The sequence below is a fragment of the Danio aesculapii genome, chromosome 20 (genome assembly GCF_903798145.1).
Source record: "Danio aesculapii chromosome 20, fDanAes4.1, whole genome shotgun sequence".
NCBI lineage: Eukaryota > Metazoa > Chordata > Actinopteri > Cypriniformes > Danionidae > Danio > Danio aesculapii.
In genome coordinates, this window is record NC_079454.1 from 18,421,628 (window position 1) to 18,440,374 (window position 18,747).

General features: G+C 34.8%; 1 protein-coding gene across 1 annotated transcript in view; it reads right to left on the minus strand.

Annotated features, from left to right (window-relative positions):
• The window catches only part of LOC130247967 (connector enhancer of kinase suppressor of ras 3-like), a 115,141-nt gene that overhangs the window by 5,990 nt on the left and 90,404 nt on the right, over positions 1–18,747 (minus strand). The window contains exons 19-23 of the mRNA XM_056481483.1: positions 13,790–13,861; positions 10,097–10,155; positions 7,457–7,542; positions 2,985–3,156; positions 2,386–2,567 (exon numbers count right to left, since the gene is read on the minus strand). Coding sequence (XP_056337458.1) covers positions 2,386–2,567; positions 2,985–3,156; positions 7,457–7,542; positions 10,097–10,155; positions 13,790–13,861 — 571 coding nt within the window. The remainder of the gene's footprint in view (positions 1–2,385; positions 2,568–2,984; positions 3,157–7,456; positions 7,543–10,096; positions 10,156–13,789; positions 13,862–18,747) is intronic.

Sequence of the window (18,747 nt, forward strand, 5' to 3'; positions counted from 1 at the left end):
CTAAATGTCATTTAAACATTTCACAGTAACTTTGGCGACAATTTAACTTAGAGTACCTTTACTAAATACTGATTGTAAGAAACAAATCCTAAACTAAAACATTATTCATATACAGAATAAAAATAATCCAGGAGGTGGTGCCTAAAACAGCAGGAATAACGGCGTTTCCTTGGTTACTGCAGTAAGCAAAGCAGCGTGATGGCAAATATAGCAGGAATCGATCAATTTTATAATGGCAGATAAAATTCGGGCAATCTTTAGCATACTGATACACATTTTTATACCTTGTAAAATAGCTTTTAAGACAGTGATCCTCAACCACTGGGTCATGGACCGGTACTGGTCCTTGGATCAATTGGTACCAGCCCACACAAGAAATCATCAGTTATTTCAGTTACATTATCTGAGTCTAAACAATCTTTTATTTTGAAAAATGACCATATTCTCTCGCAAATGAGTGAGAAACAAACGTCTTTGGAAAGTTTCTTTGCAAAGGGAAAAATGGCCAGTGAAGGACCCGCGAACTGTTAAGAAATAGATCCACAACACATTTGTCATGAAATCAGGTGAATTCAGCATATCTGTGCAAGAAGATCAACTGCTGGAGATTGCAAATGACAGTGGCCATTGAGAGGCCGTTCGCAAATCATGTCTTTCTAGAGTTCATTACTTCTAATGAAGCTGTGTGGCTTGTGCGTACAAGCGGCGTGACGAGCTTGAATGAATAAATGCCGCAAGTCCACACCGAGACACGTGGCAAGAACTGACTGATCAGCTTCATACTTTGTATGGAATCCACAAATTTTCGCTAGACTAATTATCTCAGACAAACACAGAACACCTAAACACTGCAGTGCTTTGTCATTTTCTCCATAAATAAAACTTGTATCGGAGTGACAGCAATGTGTTGTCAGCTTGTCATCCTCTGGGAAAACTTTTGCAACCTATGAGCCCCCAATATACAAATATACTGCCATCCAAAGGCAAAGTGCAGTAACTACACATTTGTTCAACATTGAGTTAAGGCCAAAAATGGGCTTTGCGACATCTGTTCCGTCTTGTGAAAAAGGTGCTTCTGTCAGTTTCAGCATTTAGTGCACTTTGCCTTTGTGGGGTGTACAGTAAAACACTGCCTTCACATCAAAATCAAGCTGGTCATGTTCTTAGTGCATGAAATAGCAAATAAAAGAAACACAAGCACAAGAGTAGACAGGGTGCCCCGCCCCATTCTTTTCTTTCATCCCCGACACAGACTAAAACTCTTAACACCCACCCCCCACTCTACATTGTCATTCGTGACATCCCACCCGCCCCCTACTTCACTTTCGTCCGCGAAAACGCCCAATCCTCCCTCTTCACTTTCATCCACAAAACCGCCATAAAAATATTTTTTAAATTTTTCACTTGATTTTTCCTATTTATTAACATTTTATTTAGTATTTTTCCCCAACAAATTATTTTAGGTTTACTAATGTTTTGGACTTTTATTTTTTTTCCTTGTTAGCTTAGTTCCGGTTTTGTCTTTAATATTGAATAATCTATTGTACATGCACAAATATATCATTGTAAAGCATCCTATAGAAAATATGCATTTAAAAAGAAAGGGTGTACTCATTTATGCTGACCACTGCGCATTTGTTGTTAAATAAACAAACTGTATATAGAGTCACAATCATTCATCCTCCTGTGAATTGTTTTTTCTTTTCAAATATTTCCCAAATGATGTTTAACAGAGCAAGGAAACATTCAAATTTTCAGTACCTCTGATAATATTTTTTCTTCTGGAGAAAGTCAAGGTCAAAATTATTAGCCCCCTTAAGCAATATATAAGCAATTTTTTGATTGTCTACAGGACAAACATCATGATACAATGACTTGCCTATTTACCATTGCCTAATTAACCTAGTTAAGCCTTCAAATGACCATTTAAAGACTGAATATTAGCATCTTGAAAAACATCTAGTCAAATATAAGTTACTGTTATCATATCAAAGATAAAAGAAATCAGTTATTAGAAAGGAGTTATTAAAACTATTATGTTTAGAAATGTGTTGAAAAAAAAATCTTACATCCGCTAAACAGAAATTGGGGAAAAAATATACATGGGGGCTAATAATTCAGACTTCAACTGCAATTGAGCATAAATAGTATTGTTTGTTCCACAATTATCATCAAAAGTTCATGAGACAGATTGCCTAAGGGAAGAAACCGTTCTGGTGCAAAGTGAAAACTCAAACCGGCTAAACAGAAAACAAACACCAGTTTCACTTCAACTCAGTGTAAACAATCTGAGCAATTTCTAGATTACATAATGATTAAGTTTCATTTAAAGTAAAACTAGCAAACTCGAAGCTTCTAATGCTTAAGCAGGCACATTAAGCTCACCTTTAAAGTGCTGTTTAGAGCTCGGATCAGATGCAGTTTGTCATTAATGTTCTCATCTTTGCAGCGTCTGATGAAGGAGGACCTGAAGTCACGTTTGGTGAAGGGCTGCAGGGCTCCAGTGGGAGACAAACTGGCCTCCTTCAGATGGAGATACAGCATCTCCATCTCATCTGATGCTGGACCTGATCAAACGACATTCAAAATGGTTTTGATTACAAACTAATTTGCCAGATTCATTAGAAATGCATGTGCATGAACTTTTTTTTTCTTTACCTACCACTCTAAAAGCTAACTAGCTAATAATCAATAGAATTTGAGGCAGTAGGAGATGTGGGCCTTCTTTCTTATATAACAAATTACTTGCGCCTTAGAAAATAAAGCTGAAATGCAATGAACCATTTACGCATCCGTTACGCATTTCAGGTGATATTTCGAAATGTGCATAAAAATAGATGGATGGAAACATAATTAGTGATTCCTGGCTCATTTTTTCTTCAAAACCTTGTCAACAGCAGCTCAACTTACTGTGTACATTTAAAGTGACTTAATTAATATAGAGTGAATTTGATGGTGTGATTTCATCTCAGGATCTCACTCACCGTCATTTCCTTTGCACTCTTGGATTTTGAGGATGGGATCTTCCTCAGAGCTGATCTCCTGCCAGGACTCGCTGTCTGCACTTTGAGTCTCTGTACGGCTGCAGACTGGAGAAACCAGCGGGATCAAGTCCTGACAGGGAGAGGAGGATGAGCGAGGAGGGGGAAGACAACCCTATGACATACACAAAAATAAGTTTTAAATATAATAGGGATTCTTCTAAATCTAAATGCAAACACCAATTCAAATAGTACACTGTAATAAATGCTGGGCTCCACACAATCGATCTGGGTTGGGACTTGTTAGTTTTTACAAATTTAAGTGGATTGTGCATAAAACATTTAAGTTAAAAAAACTCAAAAATTGTGTTGTTTCAGCTCATTTTAAATAAGTAGACAATCATTTTTTGAGTGTAATTAGCATTACATTTCTCTAGTCAGATTTTCTTCTAGTTTGCTTTCTGCTTTTAGTTGACAAATGAACCTGATATTGTCATGAATACTGCATTGTTCCTATCTGATTGCCAATTGTTTGATAAAAATTGTGAAATTAATAATATTAAATATTAATCCAATATATTTAAATAACATTATAAATATTATTGCCATTTACTTATCAATTTATTACATCTTAGCTGAACAAAAGTATGACTGTATTTATTAATAAAAAACTAACTATAAACTAAATTAATAACTATCTACTAACTAGATACTTTCCTAAATAATGATTTACCTAACTAGCAAACTACCCGCCTACCAAACTAACTAATGAACTCATTAACTAACTGACTAGCTAACTAAATTATCTAAACCTTTGAACAGTAGTGCATGTCTAAAATAATTAAACAAACAAGCTACCTACCTAACAAATCTGCTACCTAATTAATTGGCTAGTAAACTAACTTACCTGTCCAGAGTTTTGAACTGTATTGCTGTACAAATCAATTAAATAATAAATATACGAAACAGCTAAATAAATTTACTTTTCAAAAGCTTACAGTTACGCATGTACAAATTAATTAATAAACAACCAACTTACAACCAACTAACTAACTAACTAACCAACCAACCAACCAACCCAATTACCTAACTAAAAGGCTACCTAACTTAATGATTAACTAACTGGTAACATATCTAATTAACAAATTATTTAAGAAGCTAGCTACCTAACTTGTTAAATAACAAACAGGCTACCCAACTACTTGACTTAATAATTAACTGATAACATACCTACCTACCTACCTACCAACATAACGACTTAAAAAGCTGCCTAACCTATTAATCAACAAACTTGCTACCCAACTACTTCAATATCCTAACCAACTAACTAGTTGGCTAGCTACCTAAATTGTCCAAACTTTTGACTGGTAGTGCATGTATGAAATAATTAAACAAACAACTTGACTAACAAAAAATCTAGCTAGCTACCTAACATAACTACTTCACTAATCAACTAACTGGCAAACATTTTAACAGTACTGTTTGTATAATATAATTAAACAAACAACCTACCTACCAAAGTAGCTATCCAACAACCTACCTACTTACCCAACTAAATAACCTTCAAACAATAGTGCATGTATATAAAGAATATAAACAACCAACCTAACTAACAAAGTAGCTACACACCCAACTACAGTACTAACCAATTATTTAACCTGTCCAAGATTTCAAACAGTAGTGCACGTAAAAAAAGTGCATGTTTAAATAATAATTAAACAAGCTACCTAATTAGCAAAGTAGCTACCCCTAACTAACTACCTACAGTACAGTACTAACTAACTAACTGATTAGCTAACTAACTGGCTAGCTAATTAACTTAACTGTCCAGGGGGTTTGAACATGCTACATGTATACAATAATTAAACAAACAAATCTACCCACCTAACAATCAAACTACCTACCAACCAAACTACTTATCTTACTATCCAAATAGCTAACTAACCAACAAACAACTTGTCTAACAAACATTTTAGCTACCTACCTAGCTACTTCACTAACTAGCCAACTAACTAACTAAGGAAGTAAATTAAATAGTCTAAACATTTGAAAAATAATGCATATATAAATTATTAAACAAACAACCAACATAACAAAGTAGCTACACAACGTATTTTCTTAACCAACTAAATAACCTTCAAACAGTAGGGCATGTACATATATAAAAAAAACATAAACAACCTACCTAACTAACAAAGTAGCTACATACCCAAGTACAATACAATACTAACTAACTTACTAACTACCCTGGGGTGCGTTTCTGAAAACCATGGTTAATCAACTAAGGTCGCAAGTTCCAATTATAGTTCAGCGATAATTGGTGTTTCCCGAATCTGTCGTTCTAATGAACATTCGCAATTGTGTGCGGTTGCAATTAGTTAGAAACATAGTTTCTGGTTGTGTTCTATTCCCAGTTATCTACCCTGTGCCCCATTCCAACATCCACTTTGAATGATTAATACAAAAAATGCTTAAAAATCTCTCTCACAAGTAATTTGCTTTCAAAGTTGTTTTTTTTTTACAGTTCAGTTTCAGTGAACTTCAGATTGCGCTTTCTTAGTAGTGCACTCCGAAATCATTTATGCCATTTCGGACACAGCCATGGGTCATACCATGGCTATAGGTGACCTATGACCAAGCAGAATCTACGTTACATCTCCAAGCCTTGTCAAAACAAAAAATATAGGATACATAAAATGGTTTTAATTTATAGCAGCCTATATTTAAATGTATCTGTACTGTATATGACAAATAGTCTACAACATTTCTGCAGGGGTTTGAGTGTCAACGTTGTAAAAGTAAACTTTTCAAAAAAAAAATAACAATAATCATAACAATAATATCTGAATCTAAACTTAATTATGGCAACAAATAGGCCTAACTATAAGTAGTTTTTACGTCACTTATATCTGATTTATAGGCTATATGATATTAGCCCATGTTTTAGCTATTGTAATTGCTTTTATGTTTTAGAATAAAATATGGAATATTCTCCACAATGTTTGTAAAATTAATATTTGTGCCGTTTACATTAATATTTACATTAATTCAGTTTACATTTTATTAACAAAATAAAAGCGAATGCATGTTTTTACTACAACTATATTGAATTTAAAAAAATGTGCGCATGTACAACATATTTTGTACAAAACAAAAATAATAATGTATATTTTCTCAAAATAACTAGTAACGCCACCCCCTTTGGAGCTTCATTATGGATGTTATACTTTATAAATAATGTGGCTCCAATGATGGATCTGCAACAGAGCAACTACGATTTGAGAACACTCATCACTACTAGGTTCATTTCCCAAACAATGCATTGTACTATGGTAGTTCAGCCACGACTTACGTCGTTGTTTGGGAAATGCATCCCTGTCCAAAAGTTTGAACGGTAGTGCAAATTATTAAACAAACAGCCTACCCTACTAACAAAATATACCTACCTACCAAACAAACCAACCAACTTACTATCAAAAAGATGTGCTTCTATAAGTAACAAAGCTTCTTAACTAATAAAGTAGCTACCTACCTAAATACAGTACTAACCAACTAACTGGCTAGCTAATTAGCTTAACTGCCCAGAGGTTTTAAACATTACTGCATGTATACAATAATTAAAAAGACCACCGTGACAAACAAGTCCCTGCATTGGGCCAGCCTGACCTCCCGCAGGTGCCCTACTCACACTTGCAGCTTCTCAACGATGGACGTCCAGCTTCTCCAGCGCCTAGACTGCAGCTCCACACAGGAAGTTTGGCCAGAAGAATAATGGTCGTGCCCAACAGAGCCTAGTTTCTCTCTAGGTTATTTTTTCCCTTCACTTCATCAATTTTCATCATTTTTTTTCCTCGCCACTGGCTTGCTTAGATCAGGACTTGTGGAGCTGTGCGTCGGTGGATTTGCTCTTCAGTGTTTGAACTTTCAGCAGTGAAATTTAAACCACACTGAACTTCAACTCTGAAATCTGGACTTTACTAGAACTATGCTGAGCTGCTTTGACACAATCTATGTTGTGAAAAGCACTATATATATTAATAAACATGAATTGAATTGAACAACCTACCCACCTAACAATCAAACTATCTACCAACCAAACTACTTATCTTACCTACTAATTAACTTACTGACTAGCAAACCAACTTAACTGTCCAAACTTTTGAACTGTACTACATGTCTAAAATAATTAAAGAAACAACATACCCTATTAACAAACTAACCACCTCGCTGCCTAACTACAAAAACTATCTACTGTACTTAGCTAACTAACAGCATGTACAAAAATAATCATCCTACTTAACTAACTAGCCTACTTGCCTGCTAACCCCAAACTGCTGAACAGCGTAGCATGCAATGATGCATCAGATTTTTATCTCTTGCTCTTGTGTCACTGTTTCTATGCCGTCTGAACCGCCAGCCTTTAATAGCACAGAAGCCACAATGCCAGTTAGCGCTCAGTGTATCTGGTTACTCACATGCAGAGAGCCAGGGGTCAGCTGATCCATATACTCCACACACATCTCTTCATCGTCCTCATCGTCACTCTCTTCGCTGTAGCACTCTGGGTACACACAATCACAGGAATGCAGATATTAAAGCGTCAGGTTCGGCTTTGCTGAAAGACGTGAGTGAACTCAAATAGAAGTTATCTATGGTTTATGCGAGTGTGGTGCAAGGTGTTTGAATTTTTAGTGTTTATTTCGAGACTGTTTTTAAATTTCCTGTTCACATCAGTTTAGTTTTAGATCATTTTATTAATAGTTTTGTAACACATTGCTATTTTGTTTTTATTTATTTCAGCCATCTTTAAACAGCAGCTACAGAAACCAAACCTGAAGTTTACGCATGCCGTTTAATGCCGCATACACTCACCGGCCACTTATTACATCTTACTAGTACCAGGTTGGACCTCCTTTTGCTTTTAAAACTGCCTTAATCCTTCGTAGCATAGATTCAACAGGGTACAGGAAATATTCCTCAGAGATTTTGCTCCATATTGACATGACAGCATCACACAGTTGCTGCAGATTTGTCGGCTGCACATCCATGATGCAAATCTCCCGTTTCACCACATCCCAAAGGTGCTCTATTGGATTGAGACTGGTGACTGTGGAGGCCATTTAAGTACAGTGAACAAATTATTATCTTTTAGAAAGTTTAAGATGATTCATGGCACATTATCTGGCTGGATGTAGCCATCAGAAGTGGTGATGGCTACTTTATGTAGTCATTAAGGGATGGACATGGTCAGCAACAATACTTAGGTAGGCTGTGGTGTTGACACGATAGTAAGTACGTAAAGTTTATTTATACAGCACATTTAACTTCAGTTTGGCACTGATCAAAGTGCTGAACAAAACCATAGCACATATTCTAAAACCGTAAAATAACAAAGTAATAATAAGATTAATAGTATGACAGCAACATTGCACTATAAAGATTAAAAGCCTGGGACGGCAATAGAATGAAGATGTCTTAAGTCTGGACTTAAAAATAGATAGAGAAGAAGCACTGGTAATATCCGGTGGCAGCTGGTTCCACAAACATGTTTTGTTCACGTTTATGTTGTTGACACAAGTCTGACCCTACCATCTGAATGTCGCAGCAGAAATAGAGACAGATCAGACAAAGTTTTTCCAATCTTCTATTGTCCAATTTTGGTGAGCCTGTGCGAACTGTAGCCTCAGTTTCCTGTTCTTAGCTGACAGGAGTGGCACCCAATATGTTCTTCTGCTGCTGTAGTGGTTATTTGAGTTACTGTTGCCCTTTTATCGGTTCAAACCAGTCTGGCCATTCTCCTCTGACCTCTGGTATCAACAAGGCAGTTGCGCCTACAGAACTGCCGCTCACTGGATATTTTCTCTTTTTCGGATCATGCTGTACCAAATAAAGTGGCCGGTGAGTGTATAGCATCTTTACATTGAATTCTGAGCAGACATTTGGGGATGCCCTAAATCGGCTGTGTAAAGACGATTTTAGTTACAGTTTTAGTTCTTATAGTTTATCAGAACATGTCCAGTGTCAACCAAAGCAAAGTAGCATATGGCTGCACGATTTGGAGGGGAACAAAATCTAAATGTGATTTTTTTCCAATCAAAATTTCAGATTTAAACTATGATTTACTTTCATAAAAGAGCTACAGGTTTGATGTGAGGGTTTCATCTTAGCCAATGAAAGACCACGCATAACCACAAAGCATGCAACTGTTTATTTAAAACCTCTTAAACATGATTGCCAATCTTTTAAAATAAAGTTGTCAAATTAAGATAAACTAAGTTAAGTTAAATTAAGAAAACAACTACAGTCTCTTAAATAAAATAAAATAAATTATATATAAAATCTTAAACTTTTAAGAATCCAAACACACTGTAAACAATTTGACATCAGTAAAACACTGACGATAATCTACATTAATACTGACACAATGACAGCAAATGTTTTGGCCATTTAAAGTCCAAACACCACAAATAATTCTAAAGCCAAAAGGTCAACAAGAAAAACTTCACATTTAGAGTGTTACATTTTTCATATTGTTCAGGGTAATATGCTTATGAACTGTCAGAGAACTGTCAAAACTATATGCTTGTAACCATGTTTGATTGTGCATTGAAATAACACCAGCTTTCAAAATGGGATCAGTTTAGAAACAATTAAACATGCAGGCCTAGTTTAGTGATAGCATGGCTTACATTTACTCTTATGAAATCCTCTTTGTAATGAAAATTAAATAGATGTTTGAGCGAATACGGAATCCAAAATTAATAAAAGTTATAAAGAATTCAGAAAACTCTTCATATTAAAGATCACACTATATATGTAGTGAAACATGCCACCTTTGCATTTGCTGGACAAATAAGAGAAAGACGTTTTTGTCATGCGCTTTGCTGATGTGTTTGGTGCCATCTACAGGTACTTCTATAAACAGCCGCAGGTCAGCTTAAAATTCCGAAAAACTATTTTTATTTATTTTTTTGCAAACAACTTTTTTTCAGTTGCTTTTTCAAAAACAGCTGTTAATATTCTATTTTTTTTATTTCAGTTAATGAAAATGTTTTTTGGCCAACACTATTGGTCCTAATTTACTAAAATAACCTTGGTGTGGTGTGAATCTTTACCTCCGTTGGAGTCTGTGGGTTCGGGTTCATTTGAAGCCTGGGTGAGTTTAGCCAGCCATCTAGGTTACAAGAAAAATATAAATAAAAGCATTAATTACGGTAAACCTCCTCTGATCTTATCTGTTGGATGATTGTAATGGATCGTGTCTGTCCTCAGCCCACACAGTGTAATAGCAGAACACCCACAGATTTCTCTCAGAGTTTTTCCCCACTCACCACTTTATCTATTCAAATGCAATGGTTAACAAAAATGATATTTCTGTCATCTTTTCCTCGCACTTGTGATTGACTTGCAAACCCAAAAGAAGATTTTTATCTAAGAATCACTCGGTTTAGAGTGAAGTTAGATTAATGGAAAAAAACAAGTCTATGTGCACTATATTTATTAAGACAGTTATGTTAAGAACAACCCAAAAGTACATCCAATCAGATTGCTCACACCACAGACTTGTTATATATATACACAATTACATTTGTGGAGGGGGATTTTTTCTGAAGTTTTAAATAAAAATAATAACACAAATGACATCAAGTCATCTCTTAAAAAAATATGTTTCTATGTGTATTTTGGGACATTTTCTTTCTGAAGTATTGACAACAATTTTTAACTGTCTCTGCCCCCTGAATCATCCATTCAGCTTCAACTATGATGAAATAATTAAGTCTAATTTTCATCCTTTTTGGGATTACTAAGTTAAATAAATGCTTGCATGAAACATCTATTATCTGTAAGATTTGTAATTCCAGTTAAAAAACATTTAAAACATTTTGTCTGTCTCTATGTTCTGGTCAACTCTGCTACACATTTTTATAACTACTGTAACAATCTGTGAAGCATTGATAGAGAAAGCATGTGACTTTCACCTTCCTCTGGCATGTCATTAAACTCTGTCATGTCAACTCTGGGCATGTCATTATTCTTCTCTCATTAATCAGAGTTTCTGCTGGTTTCACAAAGTCAAATTTAAGACTATTTTAGATCATGAAGAATGAAATTTCTGACTTATATAGGGTTAAACGCTAACAGTTTTTTAACCCTTTAACTGCCCCACCAAGAATAAAAATTGGATTGCATTTCTTAACTCCTAATATTACTACTTAACACACTCAGTGCATTTTTTTTCAACACATCCCATACATTTTTAAAATATCCACCTCTACCAAATGGTTCACATGTCGGTTTATGGTAAAAGTTTCGGAATTATTACATATACTATGAACAATCAGAAAATATGAAGTGTAAGATCAATTTATTTAAAAAAAATCAAAACAAAAAAATTTTGAATACTTAATCACCTTTATTTTTCGAAGTATGCCATAAAATATTTTAGATTCTCATTTAACATGGTTTTGGTTTTATTGTAAAAAAAAAACAAGAAAACAAAATATAGTAGTGCAACAGGATTATGTTTGTTTGACTTTTTTTGTAAACCAACAACGCTGGTGTGTGTAAACCATTATTTAAAACAGTCATTCTTTAAACAACTTAACACTGATTAAGAGTCATTATTTAAAACAGTCAAAATATGGTCAACCATTTGGTTCAGCAGGTAGATATTAATGACCCATAAGGAAAAAAGTACTTTCCCAATTAAAAATATAAGTTATTTCTTAGCCACATTCTAAGAAATTCACGTAATCTTGTGTCAAAATAAGCAGATCCTAGTTATCTACATATATATTTTTGCAACATAACTATTAAACACAATTAACAACATAAAGAAATATGAATGTATGTACAACAAACTGTTCTAAAAGATTTATTCAGATGTATTTGTGTTGATTGGATGTGTGTTGGATCGATTGAGTAGCTTATAGAATAATAATAGAATAATTAAAACAGTTTAAAATGATTTTAGACCTACAAGACCATATTTCAGTCAGACTTTTTAGGACCCTGCAGACACCCTGTTGATATATACATTTGGCTACACTAGTAGTAGATTATTTATTAAATGTTATTGTGATATTTCAATAAAACAAATAATATAACGAAAATGTGGTGTCTGGTTTAAGGTTAGCATTAGGGTTGCACGATTATTCGAAAAAGATCACAAATCTCAATTCGAACCTACACACAATCTTAATTCAGCTTTTCTACGATTTAGCCAATTATGTTTTCAATTCAGGACATAAAAGACGGACGCACTAATATTCATGTTTTACATTCATCGCAACGCATGGTGTTGAAAGTGTCACATACTGTATTTATAAGGTATAATTCACCCCAAAATTTTATTGTTGTCTAAATGTAATGACGTATTTGCGGCCGCAAAAATCACACGAGCTGACACACTATTTGATTACTACTGAGAAGACACGTGCGTGCCCACCAATGATGTCTACTTTAGTGAACAGAATCTGCATGGGCTGTGAATAACAGGTAATATAGTTGTAAATATATGAATATAATGTAAGAACGAATCTGATGAAGACAAATGTTTCATTTTATCAATGAAAAAAGGTATAATAATATTGTCAATGACAAATGACAAGCATATGTCTCAAACATAATAATTATGAATAGTATTCTGATGTCATCCCTTTACTGTAAATTATTAAGTCCACCATTCAAAGTCTTTATAAAATTGAGCATTTTAACCAGCAGTAGAACTACACATAGGCCTAATGTTATCATTGTTGTTTTACCAAATGTTTGAGAAATAATAATAACAAACGTCTTCTCATATTAACCTTTATTTTACATCTACATAATCGTGAAAAAAATCGTGATTCTCATTTTAGCCAGAATCGTGCAGCACTGGTTAGCATGTTGAGCTAAACAACAAAATGGTGGACTCTGTCCACATGTCAACTCTGTTAGTGGTTCAAAAAAAGTTTATAAATAAAGTGAAACAACTATTTAATCAGAAACAAAATATTCCAAATCACATTTAAGCATTTTCCATCATTTTACAATAATTTTGGATTTATTTTACAGTAAATTGCATATTTTTTGTACTGTACATTACAATTCAAGGAAAATGAATGGAAAACACCTTGAAATGTACTCGCAATCCTGAAATTACACACATAACAGAGCTGCTTGATTCTGATTGGATGAGAAACATTCATTGTTGACAACACTTCAAAGAATTTAATGGTCATTTCATCAACTTTTCCTTGCACAGCAAGTATACAAACTACTTATTTGGCACTTTCAGAGCTCAAAAATATTGGTCTCCATTGACTTTAATGGTTTACAAAAGAGAAGAAGTGAACAATCTATCAGATATCTTCATTTTTGATTCACAGACAGAAACAAACACCTTGGAAAAAGCCAAAAGTATCTACAATTACTTTCAATGAACTATGAAATATGATGAAACAAATGCTAAGAAATATTCATATAATGTTTGTATCTTTATCAAATTTGGTAAACATTCAGGATTTGGTCAACATGGTTATCTAAAATAATGTACACTGTAAAAAATTATATGGTCAATTAGTCATGACAACATAGGTTTTTAGTTAATTGTAACTCATAAAAATAAGTTATAACAACATTAAGTTACGCAAGCTATTTTAAGACAGTTTATTATAGTATAAGTTCTAAGGACTCATATCGTTCAACTTAAAAATTTAAGGCAACCAGTATTTTTTTACAGTGTTTGGTTTTGTTTTGTTTTCATGAGACTGTAGAATCAGCAAGTGTATCTTTGAACACACAAGAGACAGTATTTCCACACTCACTTGTTCATGTCTTTCATGCTCTCGGCTGCAAAGTAGAGTGTCAGCACGTGGAGGTGGCACGCTTTCATCGCACTGGAAAAAAAGAATAAACTTAATGCAAATGCAGACATACAGTTCCTAGAACAAACAGCAGTGTGGATTTGTGGTTGTGTGACGCTGTGGAAGCAGTACAGAAAAATGAAAACACACATGACATCAAAGTCTGTCTCCCGTCTTATCTAGATACAGTCGATTTTAATCAAAGTAAAGCAACGTTACTGTATGTTTTTTATAAAGGAAGTGAAAAACACAGCGGCAGAGAGACCACACACTCAGCGCAGACAGTTTCCTGTGTTATGAGCGTGCATTAAGTTGGGTACGGATGACACCTTTGCAGTGAGAAAAAAAAAATGATGATATGCAATTTGACACTTCACACCATGTTCAAAAAGCATTAGTCAAATGACAACCTTTTAATATTCTCTAATGAAAATGATTCACATCGCAGATGCAGGTTTTTTTCAGTGTGCCCTAAATGTGTTGTTAATGAGTTCTGCAGCTCTTCACACCAAGCGCGCCAACTATAAATATAATGATAAATATAGTTGTGGCTACAATCAGGATTTTTGGGGCCAATCACCGATTACAGATCACTTGAAGCCATATCAGCCAATACCGATTACAGGGTCTAATTAAAGCCTTTTATTAATCATGTTTTTATAAATGTATATTACAAACATATGACAACTTCATTTATTGATAAGCAACATACTAACCTAAAACATAGCAGCCTGTGTGTGGTTAGCTAATAAGAACAGTTAAGGGCAGAGATGCCCAAACTAGGGCCCACGGCATGATAACCTTTGATTTGGCCCTCCATCCCCTCTGAGAAGAAAGGCAGAATGTTGGGGGTAATGCATTTCATACACATTTTCATTTGTTAATTTATTGTTAAGCTACAAAAAGCATATTTACATGTTTCAATTAATTGTTATGAAGTAATCAGATTTTTTTAATGAACATACTGTTGCTCAGTGGATAGAACTCATTTCAGAAGTCATCAGTGAGAAAAATCAAAGAATAGGCAGGTGAATAGGTGCAGCTTGACAAACTCCATTGTGTTATAAACTGAATTTTTATGTTTTCATTATAATAGGTTCATTATAATATGTAAAAAATATATAAATATATAGTATAATGCATTAGCTAATATGATTAAAATAATGTTTTCTATTTATTTTTAAATTAATGAGGAAATTATCCATGGCAACTTTGTAATACAGTTTGATATATATACCTTCGGCTCACGGCCCTCAATCAAGTTTGATTTTTGGCCCTTCATAAAAAAAAGTTTGGGCACTCATGGTTTCAAGCTTAACAATTGCAACTTTCCAGAAGAACATAAAAAATATATGAAATAAAACAAATGTAGCTTTAGAAAACTTTCGGCAGAAAGAACGCCAGAAAAAGTCTATAGCTAAAATATTCCTTCAAATCAGTCAGCTCATATTTCTGTAATATACTCTCTAATATAAGAAAGCAGTCCACAGTCCTGGGGTTTCAGTGCATCAGAGAAATGTCTTTATATCTTTTTATTAATAATGCGTGATGCGTAAAAATTTAGCGTGCTTTACCATAGCGCTCTATGTGTGTGCGTCGACCTGCTCGCTGAAACATCTTGAATTCTCAATATTTATTCAATATTTATTACTGAATCCTGAATTTTTAATGTTGCATTATACTACCTCTAAGCACAACTGTAAACAGTAACAGTTTTTAAGACATCTGTATATGTTTTTGACATTTGGATGTTTTCGTTTTCAGTTAAAAAGTCCAATAACCGAGGAGATCACATATGATAATTTGAGAGATTTAAAGGGAAAAAAAAGGACAACACTTCAATTCGACAGCACTTTACACGGATATCTTGTTTAATTAATGGAATCAGTGATATTGAAATGAGTTCAGTTACCAACATCTCAAATGCACAGCAGCACACGTCAAGAGAAGAGAATGCATGAGAGCAAAGCGAAAGCAAGAATATGTGTGGATATGTATCGAAATATTGATATTTTTGACTTAAACTGCAGCAAAGTGCTTTGCACATGTGTTTGAATTTTGTAGGTTGCACTTTGCACAAACTTCATTACTGAAACTGACTGTGATTTGTCCATTTCTGTGCATCATTCACTATCACACAGATAGTGAACTTAAATTTGCTCTTTCCTTGAGAAAAATGCTAATGTTTAAGCGGGCCCAATACATCTCCCGATTATCCTACTTGGTGCTGCTGAACAGCTTTGCGTTCTTTAAGACTTTCTATTGTATGAATTACGACTGCATTAAATGATATAAAGGGAAGTGCGTTTGGTAATGCGCGCTGAGATGTGTGATGCGCACAGAAATCTGCGCTCTATGCTGAATTAGGTTCTCTTTCATCTAATGCAGCTTGAATGGTTTAAAATGATTAAAACAAAATACTTTAAGATTGTTAATGAGTCTGGCTAACCAAAACATGTTTTTAAAATTCACGGTCACATTGTATGCTGCTTTATCAGTTATGAAACGCATCACAAAAAAATGTGTTGTTATATGATGTCGGGCAAGGGTGGGCCAAGCTTCTGTTTGGGTGCTTCACTCCACCCCTCCAAACGTGAAGCCGGGCCTGCCAAAGACTATAGAATACACAAGACATGTCACTCATATCTTTTTGAATGGGGAAAAGTGTAACGGTCAATATGGTGAATAAAACCCAGCCTACTAGTACAGGAGCTTATCATCAGCACTATCGCTTAGCAACCACAAATGCTAAGAGCGGAAGTTCGCAAGTGAATTGAACTTGGTGAAAGAAGTGGTGCTTATCATGCTTTCAACACAATTTTGGATGAAATGTGTGAACTGCCCTAACGGCATGGCGAGAGCACAAATTACAATTTAAAAAATCTTTGTTGAGTACTCCTGCTTATGGATGGTTTGATGCGAAGGCAGCTCTTGCGTGAGATCTTCAAATGGGGCAAGTAAAGAAATCATATTTTCCACTAAAATCCACAGGGCACAGGCTACCGGTGAACATCTGGGGCAAGTCAAAGTCAGTTACATAAGCACAGAGAGTACGTTTCACACACCCTGTTCTTGCACCATGTAAAAAAAAAAAAAATCTCGCGAGTTTTGCATCATCTGATCGGCCCTTCTGAATCAGCCTTTGTGGAGCACGCCGATTAAACTCACACTCTGAGTACCGGCCGATTGTGATTGGTGACCAATTGATCGGAGCACCCTTAGTCCACACTAATGAACAATAAAAATCTGTTGTTTTTTTAGTTTATGCTTTTTCATTTAAACATTACCACATTTGACCAGCAGATGTCTTCAGTGTGCTACTAGCGCGTCCGACCAATAAATCTTTATTTAAAAATGTATTCATCAAAGTGCTCCAAATGTGTTTTTAGTGTGTAGTGCAGCTTCAAGCACGCTAACTATAAATATAACAATAAATATAGTTGTGGCTGTCCACACTGATAAACAATAACCATCTGCTGTTTATTTTAAGTTCATGCTTTTTCATTTAACATTACCTACATGCGACCAGCAGATGTCCTCAGTGTGCTACTAGCACGCCGACCAGTAAATCTTTAAATCTAGTGAGCGTAGTGGAATAAAAACAACAAACTATTTTTCCCAATAATTTTCAGAGGAAACAGAAGACTTCAATTTGCTAGCCTAGCATCGCAAAACTTTTTAAAATTTTTATTTTATTTTTTTCCCGTGGTATAACATATTAAAGCTGCACGATATTGGGAAAAATATACGATACTGCGATATTTTGTTCTTCTGTGATATATATTGCGTTTTGAATACAATCTCCCTAGATTATATGCACATTGTGACTTGTGAAACGTTATATTGTGCAGCCCTATAACCATTTATTTCCACGATCGTCATTACCAATTAATAATCTTTGAAAAGAGGGCTTACTTCAAAAAGATCTTCTCCAAAATGTCATCTAGCTTTAAATTTCATGAGCCCTTTAAAGTATATTTGAACAGATTCTGACTGGTATTTTATCATTTATTAGCTGACAAAATATGATCTGAAATTGATTCCAACAATTTCATTTCTATACATCTTCATCGTTATAGTTGTGGTCTTTCTTAGCTTCAGAATGATTTTATAGAACTTTAGCTGCGTCCCAAATGGCACACTATACACTATGCACTCATGCACTATGTACTTATGCACTTACACACTCAACAGCATAGTACATGTATGTAGTTTCGTCCCAAATGGAGCACTAATGTTTTTTTACTAAGCGGAAATTTAAACGTTTCCCTGATGACGTTTGACGATTGCCAAATCAGTGAAATAAATGACCAAACTATTAAATAATACCTGCCATGAGTATAACCGCATTGACCATCGGGAGGTGCTATAATCACTTTCGTAGGAGAATTTTTTTTCACCATCCAAAATAAATAAAGTCATCCAACATGTGCACCCGATATTCAATTAAATTAAATTCACTTTTATTTGTATAGCGCTTTTACAATGTAGATTGTGTCAAAGCAGCTTCACATAAAATATCATGGTAAATTGAAACAGTGTAGTTCAGTTTTCAGAGTTTAAGTTCAGTTCAGTTTAGCTCAGTTCAGTGTGGTTTAATAATCACTACTGAGAGTCCAAACAGTGAAGAGCAAATCCATTGATGAGCAGCTACAGATCCCAAGCCATGCAAGCTAGTGGCGACAGCAGTGGGGAAAAAACTTCACCAATCAGCGAAAGTGAAGAATTAAAAAACCTCGAGAGAAAGCAGGCTTAATTGGGCACTACCATTTCTCCACTGGCCAAACGTCTTGTGCAGAGCTGCAGTCTAGGCGCCGAAGGCTAGTAGCTAGACCTCAGCGAAGACTTGTCTGTCCCTGGAGCGTCGCAGGAATCAGTCTCATGTTCTCCACTCCTCGATGACCACCACAGCAGCTGCT